General features: G+C 44.1%; 1 protein-coding gene across 2 annotated transcripts in view; it reads left to right on the forward strand.

The window, feature by feature from the left end:
• Positions 1 to 210: 210 nt before the first annotated feature.
• Positions 211 to 13,819, forward strand: part of PIN1AT (peptidylprolyl cis/trans isomerase, NIMA-interacting 1) — a 46,075-nt gene continuing 32,466 nt past the window's right edge. Inside the window, exon 1 of one of the 2 annotated variants that reach the window (XM_086528619.1) lies at positions 211 to 475. In XM_086528619.1, coding sequence (XP_086384745.1) covers positions 241 to 475 — 235 coding nt within the window. In that variant the 5' untranslated portion in view covers positions 211 to 240. The remainder of the gene's footprint in view (positions 476 to 13,819) is intronic. The other variant, XM_086528620.1, reaches the window with a different exon arrangement.

Consider the following 13,819-nt stretch of genomic DNA (forward strand, 5'->3'; position numbering starts at 1 on the left):
ACTGTATCATTTACACTTTAACTGCCTCTCGATGATTCTTGCCAGGATTTATTCAAAATCTGCTGCATAAGAAACCTTGGCCATCTCAACCCCTTCGTCATTATCACCCTTAAGCTTTTGTGTGATAGATTGGATTTTGTTCGCCCTCCCCCCCCAACACACACACACACACAAATGGAGAAGAGTGGATGACCTTATAAGACCTACCTATCAAAGCATACTGTTACTTGAGTGACCGCCATGAGCTCGTCTGGGAAAGTGAGAGCATCGCACATCCTAGTGAAGCACGAGGGTTCCAGGAGGCCTGCTTCCCATCGCGATGCGGAGGGCGTGACCATTAAGGCCACCAGCAGGGATGCTGCTGTCCTCATCCTGCAGGCTTTTCGCGACGCCATTGCCGATGGCAAGGTTGATTTTCAAGTTATTGCTGCACGATACTCCGACTGCTCCTCCGCTAAACGAAATGGAGACCTGGGTACGCCTAATCTCCACACACACACAGACACACACACACACACACGCACAGAGAGAGAGAGAGAGAGAGAGAGAGAGAGAGAGAGAGAGAGAGAGAGAGAGAGAGAGAGAGAGAGATGGATGGCTGTAGTGCCCCTAAGGACCACTCCAGCAACTTAATGCCTACATTTGTAATTGGGTAACCCAGGGGAGACTGGCTGAAACAGATAGAAAAGAATTAACACTAAAGAGATGGATCCATTTGTAGCCCTTCCGATCTGTAGACTTCTTTTCCCAAGATTGGTCCAGCAGATTCTTGAAAGATCAAGAACATCAGATGCTGTACGACCCAAATTTCATTGCTAAAAATTGGTAGCTCCAGCATTGTGTGGTAGCTTCTCATTTGCTATGCTCTATTTAGAGAGCTGGCTTTTCTCCTTCTATATGTGGATATTTTCTTGGTGCAAGAGAGAAGCTGCTTGCAGGAGCTTCCTATGCTTTTTGGGAGTTGACAGTTCGTACGATGTCTCATAGTGTAGGAGTATGTATCTTTGTGGGGAGTCAAGTCAATGGTTTTCAGCAGTTCGTGATCATGGCACTTTGGTACCTTGTAGGGTCATGTGGTTATTATTGGAGTTATTGAGTACCCTACTTTGGATCATGGCTGTTTATGCACCTATAGTTCTTGGTGCATGTTCTTGGTTTGGCAACAGATTGTGGATGTAGTGCCTATTTGTTGGTGAAGACTTAAAGATCACCGAGTCTCATGAGGATTATCAAGTCGATACCCCTTGCTTCCCCCTATTGAGCAAGATTGTTGGGATAGATTTGTCTTTGTGATCTTTGCAATGGATACATGGCATATGCTTGCTTTTTGCACTCACGTGACTATTTTTCGTAGGGCTTTATTCGCCAAGGGGTGGCTTGTTGGAGAGGTTAGACAAACTTTATATTGGGGACTAGACTACTATGTAGGGAAGAGAGACCTCTTGTATGCGCGGGACAGTCCTTTTTAATCATGCTCTCATCTCTGTGCGCTTCACCTCTAAGGGGGTTGCTTTGCTTCACCATAGTCGGAAATGGAGAAACGGAAACGGTTGAAAAACGAGTTTCGGTCCTGAGAATAAATGGCAAAACATGAAATGAAATTTAAGTAATGTTACAAGCAAGATGTAAAACATTAACATTCATCATTAATTATTTTAAACAATTGAACATCCAAAGCCCTAAGAAAGCTAAATATCATCTATTTTTTTCCACTTTGCGCTGTTTGCAAGAATGAATTTTTACATGTCACATTAAAGTTCAAAGCGTCTTACACTGGCACCATCCACGTGTGTCTAGGTGATTTCAACAAAGAGTATAAGCAATTGTTAACATCCATGTGTGTAAGAGAGAGAGAGAGAGAGAGAGAGAGAGAGAGAGAGAGAGAGAGAGAGAGAGAGAGAGAGAACTATGTAGGGAAGAGAGACCTCTTGTATGCGCGGGACAGTCCTTTTTAATCATGCTCTCATCTCTGTGCGCTTCACCTCTAAGGGGGTTGCTTTGCTTCACCATAGTCGGAAATGGAGAAACGGAAACGGTTGAAAAACGAGTTTCGGTCCTGAGAATAAATGGCAAAACATGAAATGAAATTTAAGTAATGTTACAAGCAAGATGTAAAACATTAACATTCATCATTAATTATTTTAAACAATTGAACATCCAAAGCCCTAAGAAAGCTAAATATCATCTATTTTTTTCCACTTTGCGCTGTTTGCAAGAATGAATTTTTACATGTCACATTAAAGTTCAAAGCGTCTTACACTGGCACCATCCACGTGTGTCTAGGTGATTTCAACAAAGAGTATAAGCAATTGTTAACATCCATGTGTGTGAGTGAGAGAGAGAGAGAGAGAGAGAGAGAGAGAGAGAGAGAGAGAGAGAGAGAGAGATAGAGAGAATTATCGTCCACGGAGGTCAAATATGACCTATGGGACCGAAAAGCAAAACGTTACATCTCAGTTAAGGACTGAGGGTCCAACGAGAGGTGAACAAAAGGAGAAGATAGGATAAACAGAATCAAAAACCCTAAGGGGGAGAGAGAGAGAGGGGGAAGCCATTTTGGGAGTTCGAAACTCTTGGATAATGGCTTTACCTCCTCGATAGACTGCCCATTTTCCTGCTACGCGCGCTTCTCGTACCTTTTGTAGTTCTACCTTCTTGTGTTTGAGTTGGGTGGGTGTGAGGTCTTCTGCAAACCAGATATTAGTGTCCTTGAGGAGCCTTGATTGCTCAAGGATTTTGATTCGGTCCGCCTTGGTCTTGAAAGTGAAGATTGCATGGTTGGTGCGTTGCTCATGTGTAAGGAAGGTGATTGTGGCTGGGTCCCACTCTATCATGGGGGTTGTTGCTTGGATGCGAGTAAAGCACTCCTGGAACTTGAGGTCTCCCTCTCTTTTCCATTCACTTGGAAGCCCGTCAATGCGAACATTGAAGGCGAGGTTCTCTTGCCGTTGTTGTTCGCGTAGCGTGGATGCCACGCGATCCTCAACTTTGTGGAGAATGACTTCCTGTACTTGATTTTTGACCGCCTTTGTGAGGGTGGTTTCTACTTCTTCTTTTGTTTTGTTGAGGTTGGCTTCCATCTGTTCCATTTCTTCCTTATTGTAGTTCTCCATTGCAGTGAGCCGAGTCTCGATCACTACGAGCCTTTGTTTCAGCTCGTCATTTTCCTTGCGGAGTCTTTCGACTTCATTCTGAAGTCGGATGGTGCTGTCCATTTTGGGTGGCGTTGCCACAATCCTTGCAAAGGTGGCCTTGCTGCGGGATGAAGCTCGGGTAGCCATGATTGTTGTTCTGGGTTGCACTGGTGGAAATGGGGCCAACCGACAAAAGCTTACTGTCGTGGGTGGGCTTTGGCTAGGGGGTAAACGACAAAAAGTGAGCTTCCTGTCGTGGGTGGGCTTCGGCTAGGAGGTAACCGACAGTGAAACCATGGCTGAATGTCGCCACAAACTTTGCAGTGGTGGGAAAGCACCACTCTCTCTTAGGTTGCAACTTACACTCAAATGGGGCTACTGGCGGAGGAACACCAGGTCGCGGGCGAGGGTGAGAAGTCATGGTCAAGGCGGTCAAGTCGGCGTTGTGCAGAGAAGGCGAGAACTGTGTGGGCAGGCTGTGCACAGAGAGAGAGAGAGAGAGAGAGAGAGAGAGAGAGAGAGAGAGAGATCCTAATTATTGTAACCATTTAACAATGACAACCAGAACGCATTGATCTTTTCATGGATGTCTCGATCTACTAAATCTTGTTACTATCAAATTCATATCCTTTTTTTTTACATTTCAATCAAGCAAACCATGCCCATGACTATCCCCACAAGACAGTATGTCATATGTATGCAATTCACAAAATCACACACTTAATTCACATTGAACACAGTGTTCCATTTATTCAATCTAGCCATCTCATTTTGTCCAAGGACCAAAACTCTTGATGCACCTAGATCACTTTGTAGTCATCTCATCCTTCTGGAACTCTTGCTGCACTTACACCAGTATCAAGTCGTCGTCTCATTCAGATAGACATCTCGATGCACTCGAATCTCATTTAGTCCACATTCAGTTCACTTATCCATCACATCGAGATCTCACTTCAAGATCTCTAACAGATGTCTAGATGCACTAAGTTCAAATCATTCATTAGACAAAATAGTGCTGACATATCATCTTTCTCTACATGTCTCTAACAATACATACATGAAAGTGTCAAAGTCGACGATGTGGAAGTGTAGAGACCAAGGGGAGAGAGAGAGAGAGAGAGAGAGAGAGAGAGAGAGAGAGAGAGAGTAAGGATTCTAGTTGCTAATCCTTCTTTAATTACGTAAAAGTCATGATTAAGACCTAAGAAACTTGAACTGTACTCAGAAACAAGACTCAGAAGACTCTGTGTTGATTGATTGATTGAATGTGTGATACAAGGGCTCCTTACATAGGAGACGAAGACACAAATGAAAAGACATGTCTCCTAGTGAAGAGACATGACTTTAGACGTATAGATACTTCCTTTCGACGAAGAGTTGCAACCATTGGGCGAAGAGTCGCACCCGTAGAGCGAAGGGGTCTGACCAATCGTCGAAGGAGTGTGGCTTTTGGCAAAGAGGCACGTCTCTTGAGCGAAGGGTCGTGACCATCCAAGCGTAGGGGTTCTCCTTGGCATGGCACTTTGCGTATCTGCAACTAGGAGTGTATGTAATACTGCAACATGGTCACAATCCTGACATACCCTCCCATTTAAAATAAGAGCCCATGTCAAAGAAATGACTTTTGATGTTGATCGAACTCTGGAAAAGCATTGAATTTTCGAAAATCTTCAATCTTTGAGTTATCGGAAACCTTTGTCTTGAACCTTTGCTTCTTGTGAAACCTTTTTGCTTTAACTGCTAAATCCCATGTCATTGCATTATTCAAAGACCTTTTAGAGGAATCTGGCATAATCAGGTTGATTGCAACAAGAGGTTGATCTTCAAAATTCTTCATGCGATGTAAGATTTCTGGTGCAAATTATTTGGTGAAGAGAAAATCTTCTCAAGGCACTCTTCAAACGGGGTAACTTCAACTTTGTGAATCACTGTAGAGGATTTTGGATTGAGACTGTAATCATCTTCCATTGATGAATCCCAAAATTCTTCAGAATCGTCCTCAGAAACTGTCACTTCGTGACTTGTAATTGGCATATCATCATCCAACAAAGAATCAAAGAAAGCATAATTGTCTTCAGACTCGGAATCTGCAACTATGTCCTTATTTTTGTATGGTAACGAAGTATCACTTGGAAAAACTTCTTCATCAATAATAATGTCTGCGTCTGCATTGGAAATCATATTCGTTCATAATCCACTGTATCATACTGTTTGATTAGTACACGTGAGGCTTGAATCACTTGTTCTGCATGATAAAGCCCGTATAAAATCAATTCACGTCCATCTTTGAACAAATTGATAGTATGTCCTCGAAAGCTAATTGCGGGATCATACTGAAATAACCAATGCTGACCAAGAATCATGTCGTAGTAAGACAAAGGCATGACTTCAAAATCCAATTGATCTGCATAAGTTTGGATCTTGAACTGCAGTTGTCGAACTGGCTGATCACAAGTCAAAATTGATCCATCTGCTAATTCCACATCATATAAGTGAGATGTCTTCAGAGTTGGCAAACCAAGCTGTTGAACTATCTGAGTGTTGACGAAATTATTAGAGCATCCATTGTCTACCAAAATGTTGATGGAACAACCATTGAGAGTTCCAAGAAGGCTCAAAACTTGCTTTGAAAGCGGGTCCAAAACTTAAGAATTGCACTGAGCATGCTTTATAAGAATAGTCGTATCCTTTGAGACACGAATTGTGTTGACCACAAATTTTCCTTTATCCTTAGCAGAATCTGGTTGTTCAGCATTCGATGATGTTTTCGCGTTGGAATTTCTTTTCAAATTAGACGGATTTGATCTCTTTGGACATTGATACCATCTATGGTCACCATCGCAAATTGTACATAATCCTTCCTTCTTCGAAGTCGAAGATGCATTTGAGGAAGAGCCTTGCTGACTAGTGGAACGTTGATCTTTAGAAAAATCACATCCTTTACCACGATCAAGTGGAGCATTTGAAAAAGATCTGCTTTGAGATTGTCGATCTTGAGAATAGAACCTTGAAGTTGAATAAGATGTTGTGGCTTGCTGTCTGAACTGAGATTGATGTTGCTGACTTTGGCTATTGCTGTCTCTGCGATCGCGTTGTGAAAAGCGAGCGCTATTTGAAGATCTGTCACCAGGGAGAAAATACCGTGTAGGGCGCAAATTATCGTCAAGACGCTCCACATAGGCAATTGCATCATCCAAGGTGGTAGGATTGTATTTGTGCACATCGTCCTTCAGGTTCAGTTCGAGTCCATCGATAAAACTGTGAAGTTTATCAGAGGGACTAAGGGTCTCTATCTCCAGAGTTAGCCTTTGGAACTCTGTGATGTATGCAGCCAAGGAACCTGTTTGGCTCAGGCGGGGAAGAGAGGACCGGGCATGAAAATCCGCATTTGCATGTTTGAACGTCTTGCGAATAGCATGCCGGAATTTATCCCAAGAAGATGTGTGTTTACCATCAGCAACCCGTCATTGCCACCAAAGAAATGCTGTATCCTTGAGTAGAGAACTAGCAAGTGCAACGTTTTTACTCTCGACTAAGTCTGTGTTTGATAAGTAAACCTCCATTTTGAATAGCCATTTGTCCAACACGCGCTTGTCGCGGCGACCATTGTACGGTTCTGACAGTTTAACATCAAGCTTCTTCCTCTGTGCAGCATTAGAATTTTTATAAAGTAAATGAAGTTCGCGATTGTCTATCTCTTCAGTTGGGTCTGGTTTGTTTGGTTCGTCCACTGAAGCTGCAGATGAAGGTGTGGAAGATGTTGCATGTGTAGTCCGAGAAGTAGCAGGACGACTTCGAGAAGTGTTTTGCGTCTGCATCAGATCCAAGCGAGTGTGAAGTGATGCGAGGCTTGTGGAAAGTGTGGCCATCTGCTCCTTGATAAAAGAAAGGGCATCGTCAAATTGACCACCTCCGTCCCGAGAATTCGGCATGGTTATGCCTCAAAGGGAATAACGAACTGGTGCAAATTTTGGGAACAAGTTTTGGTACGAGTACTCCGGGAGCGAAAATTATGTTTAGAACGGTTTTCGGCTCTGGGGTCCGGTAATAATCTTGAATGAACTACCTCTTCGGGTGCCGGGGAGTTTTTTGGGAGAACAATGTCTGAAATGTGTGGTGCGACGTGCACGTAGGAAGCCTGGGGCAACCCTTGAGGAGAAGGGGGGTGCTGAAATTCTGCAAATCGTGGCTCTTATAATTCTCACGCAGCAGCTAGGTATTTGTGTTCATTTTAATTTATAACAGTTCACATTGGCTTCAAAAATTGGGACAGGCCAGCCCACTTTGACCGGCCACTTGGTATTTTAATAAGGTAACTCATAAGGGTGCTGCCAGCATAAAACAAAAAACCAGCGTACAAAATTGGCCAGTGTAAAAGAATTTAGTAGGCAACGTTTGAGCTATTCAACCTGCGAAGACTTTGACTAAGGGGCAGCCAGCCAGCGTGCGAAGAGTTTCCAACCCAACGTTTTAAGAATTCAGCCCAGCGATTTGGTAATTTCAGCAACCATTGATGACGTTTTCAGCAGCCATTGATGGGAAAGGGTGCGAGAGCAAGGTTGAAGGGATGTGCATTGCGATCAGTGGGGAAAGTGTAACAAACTTGGACACTCCAAGTCAAGAATCAACCGCGACAGCACCAAATAACCACTTCAAAACAATTCACAGATCACAATAGATTTGCACTGGCCCGGCGGAGTTCCGTGCCTAGAGATATTGGCCCCAAAGACTGGCGCCCCTTTCGGTATTTCTCTTTATATTAATCAATCATCAAAGTACAAGAGAGCGGTTAGGGTTTCACTCTCAGACTCTGCGTCCAGATGCTTTGAGAAGTGAGGCCCTCACCACTAATTTAAAGGTTACAAGGGATGCCCAAAAGCAGAGCCCCAAAAGCTTTTAAAATCAAAAGCATCAGTTCTCTCTCTCTCTTGAGAGTCTTTTCTCTTTTTTTTATAAAAAAAAGCAAAAGCAAAATTCGCGTTGTTCATCATTTTCCAAAAAAAAAAAAAAAAAAGTTTTTTTTAAAAAATAATCCGCCTCCGCGATTTCTGGAATTTAGGGTTTTTGGCAAAAATTAGGGTTTGCAGGAATTTTAGGGTTTCTGGCAGAAATTAGGGTTTTTGCTGTCCGCCACGTCATCACTTTGTGACATACCCCCCTCTTGAAAGCATTGTAATCGACCGCGATTACGCCTGCAAAACCGACAAAAGCCATAAACCGTCTTAGCAGACACTGACTGTTAGTACCTACGTACTAGGAACACACATCTAGCACATGTACAAAATCGACAGTCACATCACACGACATCACAGGACATCACCAGACATCACAGGACATCACATGACATTCAACATTCATTCGGATCTTAGACCATGATTTATCGGCAATGTAGCTAGCAATCACATCTAGGTCCAATCGGGACCTCATCGATGTCCGATTGACTAACCCCTATTGCAACCATGTCTATTCGAGATCAATCAGACCAAAATGCTGCAGTCATTTCGGCTATCAGTTCCTGCACTCACAAGAAGTCAAGAACAAATCAGTATCATAATCAGGAATTCCATTTCATAAAGTCATCCAGCAGAATACTGTCAGCTCTCAGTATCCCTGAAGCTCAAAGAGACATCAGTGACTTTAGTATCAAAATCGAGGCATCTGTTGACAAAGGAGTGGAGTGACTCCCCTCTTGTGCATCCCACTGCACCAGATCTCCGGCCAAGCTGAATTTTGGGTTCCGTTTGGAGTAGACTATGCTAAACCAAAACATCGAGGTAAAGTTTCACAATCCGAGGAGTATCTGCTAGGTCCTCCTCCTCCATCCACTTCGCATCAAATGCAGGAAAGTTATTGAACTTAACCAAGAACCGCCTTCGGACTTTACCTTTCTTCGTATCATTATGTGCCAAAATCTGTTCAGGACAAGGATCTCCTCGTTTTCTTCCACTTTGGGTTGCTCATCAGGCTCCCCATCATCAGGCACATCACCCTTAACAGGGTTCAAGAGACTCACATGCAATGCATTGTGAATCCTCCAAGTATCTTGCAGTTTCAATCGGAAGGAGACATCATTTATCTTGTCAGTAATCTGGAAAGGTCCGTAGTATCACATACTAAGCTTTGGAAAAAGCCTCTCCTTTCCATGTTTCTTTCTTAGGCGTGCCTTCTCAAAAGTAAGAGCACCCAATCATCCTCCTTCAGTTTCCAGTCGCGACGATGGCGATCCGCTGCCTTTTTCTGTCGTTCTTGAGACTTCTGTAAAGTCTCGCGAACCTTGGCAAAAGCCGTATCCAAATCTCGCGAATATTCATCCGCTTCAAATTTCTAATCTTTCGTGCTCAGGAAGGATGGAACCTTCGCAGCAGTTTCAACAATCTCACATGGCGTCTTCCCCGTCGAAGAGTGTATCGTGTTATTGTAGGCAAATTCCACCAAAGGTAAGTTCTTTTCCCATTGAGTCTTCTGATGCGAGATACAAGACTTCAATAAATCTAAAATCACTGAATTGGCAATCTCAAATTGCCCGTCAGTCTGCAAGTGGAACGATGACGAGAACTGCAACTACGTGCCAATGTTCTCCCAAATTGCCTTCCAAAACCAACTCATAAATCTGGAGTCTATGTCGGAGAGAATCGTCTCAGACGTGCCATGTAATTGGAAAACAATCGTGATCATTCTGTATTCTCGGGAGATAAAAAAAAATGAAATCCATTTCAATATTTTCCCAGGGGCGGGTGGGTATGGGTAAAGGCTGTAACAATCCCTGTGCCTTATGCCTGTCAAACTTGACCTTCTAGCATACCAAGCAACTGCGCACAAACTCTTCCACATCCTTCTTTAGTCTCCGCCAAAAGAAATCTCTCTCTACCCCTTTCATGGTGGTAGCAATGCCGCGGTGACCCGTAAAAGGTGGACAGTGGCAATCAGTCATAACCTTTTCCCTCAACGGCTGTGTAATGCACAACATAGTCTTTTTCATCAAGTAGCCTTCCCGAAGGGAGTATCCAGCTACTGTCCTCCCATCCCGTATCCGTGTGAAAATATCTGCAAAATCTGTATCTGTGGCTCACTGATCGACCATATCCTCGAAGCTCCTATGATGTATCGCGGAAATAGCCAGAACCAATGGTTTTCGAGACAAAGCATCTGCCACCACATTCTTCTGTCCCTGCACATGGACAATCTGGAAGTGAAACTGTGACAAGATGTTCGCCCACCGCATCTGCTTTTCCGAAAACTGCTTTTGTGACCAGAAGTAGCGCAAACTCTGATGGTCTGTAAAGACAATGAAATCCGCTCCGAGTAGGTAATGCCGCCACTGAGTAAGAGCGTGGATAACCGCCAAAAGCTCTTTCCCATAGATCTGTGCTGTTATCTCCGGCCTAGAGAACAAACGGCTCTCGTAAGCTATGACATGGCCTTCTTGCATCAAGACCGTACCCAGACTACGACCACAAGCATCACAAAATACTTCAAATGACTTCTGCAAGTCCGGCAAAGTCAAAATAGGTCCCGTAGTCAATTTCTCTTTCAATGTCCGAAAGGCAGTCACCTCTGTGGGTCCCCACGAAAAAGGTACTCCTTTCTGTGTCTAGGTATGCAAAGGGGAAGCAACCTTTGCAAACTTTCGTATGAACCGCCTGTAGTACGAACACAGTCCCAAGAAGCTTCCAACTTTATGGACATTCCTCAAATCGGGCCAATCACGGATAGTCTCTATCTTGGCCGGGTCCATTTGCACTCCTGTTGCTGACACAATGTGTCCCAAAAAGTGTATCTCTGGTAGGAAAAAAAATTCACTTTTCTTTGCATTAATCACTAACGTGTGATCTCGTAATGCCTGAAAGACTTGAAGTAGATGATCTCTGTGTTCTGCCTCATTCTTGGAGAAAACAATGATGTCGTCAAAGAAAGTGCCAACAAATAGCCTGTACTCTCGAAAAATCCTGTCCATCATCCGGTTAAATGTCGCAGGAGCATTGGTTAAGCCAAAAGGCATCACCAAAAACTCAAATAACCCAAAAGTCGTCCGAAAAGCTGTCTTGTAGACATCTCCTGGCGCTATCCTGATCTGATGATATCCACTCTTCAAGTCAATCCTGCTAAAGCACGAGGATCCCTGTAACCTATCGAGTATATCATCGATCCTAGGAATCGGAAATCTGTTCTTGATGGTGATTTCGTTGAGAGTGCTACAATCGATGCACATTCTCCAAGATCTGTCTTTCTTCAAAACCAACAACACTGGAGAGCAATACGGTGAAGTACTAAGCTGGACAAGACCCTTTTCCAAGAGGTCTTTCACTGAGTTCATAATCTTTTCATTCTGTACTCGGTTCACACGATAAGGTGGCTGATTCGGTGGCGTGCTTCCAGATATCAGATCAATGGTATGATCTTCAGGCCCTCTCAAAAGCAATCGGCATGAGCGTGGAGAAAAAAAATCTTGGCGTTCTTTTCTTCGGGTCAAAACATATTCAACCTTTATCCATCGTTCAGTTCTCCCAAAAGAATGAGTAAGAAAACTGAAGTTCATCAAGTACAATCTCTAAGCCCTTCATTTATCAAAGTCGCTTTCTCGGCCCGGTAGTCAACCACGGCGTAGTTCTTGTGGTACCAAGGGATCCCGAGTAGAACGTCACTCACGTGCCCTGAACACCCCTGTCATTGCAAACGAAGTTTGCCAATGCTCGGTGTAATGGCAACATCCCATCCGGGTGCCAGTCGAACTACCTCCGCCTGTGGCGTCAGTCTGTCGGGCGCAGTTCCAAATCGAGCCGCCAATTCCAAGTGAAAAGAAGTTGGCCTTGGCTCCTTAAAAAAAGCTTCCTGATCCTTCACTTTGCCCCGAAAGCGGCAAAGTTTGTACTTTCATTCATTAGATTCGGTGCAGGTCCCACGCCATGTGGTACCAGTTCTGCTTTTCTATCTGCCTTTTCTGCCACATTCCTCAGCTGCTCTCGAACTCTCAGACCTGTCGTCGTCTTTATCATTCTGTTCTTTCTGTGCCTTATTAGGGCACTTTGCGGAAATATGTCCATGTTCCCCGCATCCAAAGCACTTCCCCTCTCTGATGAAGCGAGCTCTCTCCTCAGGAGTAAGCTTGGGTCGTGCATCCTTTTTTTTCTCTGGGTTGCTCTTTTTCATTCTACTTTCATTCCCAGAAGTCTGTTCGGCTCGTTGTGTCATGGCCTCATCTGTGGGGTAGGTCAGACTGCCAGAGTGAATGGCAAAGCCCCGCTTCGCATGACTCATCAACTCCTGAATAGAAGCCTACTTCTATTCCAAGCAGTGATCTCGGATCTCTGTAGGTAGACCCAAGGTAAACCGCTCAATCTGTTCTCTGAACGAGATCTTCTTGAATGAAGAGGCGGGTAGAAAAGAACTCCAGAATCTTTCACAATAAGAATTCACTGTATCGCTCTTGGTCATCCGGAGATGGTTCCAAGCAGCTCGTATATCTCGCTCAAACTCTTGAGTCAATTAAGAAGAAATAAAAAGCCTCTTGAATTTCAGCCATGTAACTGGCACAGTCTTGCTTAATAGAAGCGTGGACCACCAAGTACGAGCATTCCCCTTAAAGTAAGAGGCAGCTCTCCGAATCTTGGAGTGCTTTGAATAGCGTCCTCCCGCGAAAGCGATGTCAAACTGCTGTATAAAAGACAAAGCCTTCGAAGCATCTGAGTATCCTCAAAAGTATCAAACTTGATCGAGTGGCCACCTTCCTTAAACTCTCGGACTTTCTTGCTTTTATCTTCGAGAAAGTCATACTGGTTGGCTTTGTAAAAAAAAATTCTTCTTGTTCGCATAAAACTTTCCGTCATCGAAGTCTGAGCTGTAAGTAGACGAGTCCTTAGTAGAACTGTCAATCTCTGGGCGAGATGTAGCCTTCTTTGCCTTTTTTCTTGCCCTTTCCGAAGCTTTGTGTCTTGCTTCACTTTTTGCTTTTTTCTGTCTTCTTCGCTCTAATCCGAGGAGCTAGAAGAACTGTCAGAAGAAGAAGAAGAAGAACTGGGTACTCCTTCAAATCGAACACGCTTCTTCCGTTTCTTTGCTTTGTCGAATGTCGACTGACGACCCAAATATCCCGGGAAGTCAGTACCTTTGTTTTGCTTTTTGCCGTGCTTTTTGCCTTTCTTTTGCACGTCGAAAAGCTGAGCAATCCGTGCATCAACCACGTTCTCCAGTTCCTTCTCCGTATATTTCTTGGAGGCAGAAGGTTTCTTGAGAGCGGGTTTCGGGAGTGGTGTTGTGGTTCTCTGCCACTCCATCTGTACCTCTTTCAAAGAGGTCTGGTTCATATATTTTGCCATCTTCGGGTCCTTGGCAAAATTGAGCATAATCTTTGTTGCATCACCAATCAATTGACGACGCTCCATCTCTCTTTGCTCCGCCTGAGTAGGCCGAGGCGGGCCATACTCTCTGTCTGAATCTTCGTTGTGATTCCAGCCCGCATCTCCAGATGCAGAGGGAGTCGACTGATCATTGCCTGAAGCCATAGGTGCCGCGGAAAAAAAATTTTCGGGGATCGGATTTCCCGTAAAAGAGAAATCGGCTGTGCTTTGATACCACTGTAACAAACTTGGACACTCCAAGTCAAGAATCAACCGCGACAGCACCAAATAACCACTTCAAAACAATTCACAGATCACAATAGATTTGCACTGGCCCGGCGGAGTTCCGTG

The sequence above is a fragment of the Adiantum capillus-veneris genome, chromosome 14 (genome assembly GCF_014529385.1).
Source record: "Adiantum capillus-veneris isolate H3 chromosome 14, ASM1452938v2, whole genome shotgun sequence".
In the NCBI taxonomy this organism is placed as follows: Eukaryota; Viridiplantae; Streptophyta; class Polypodiopsida; order Polypodiales; family Pteridaceae; genus Adiantum; species Adiantum capillus-veneris.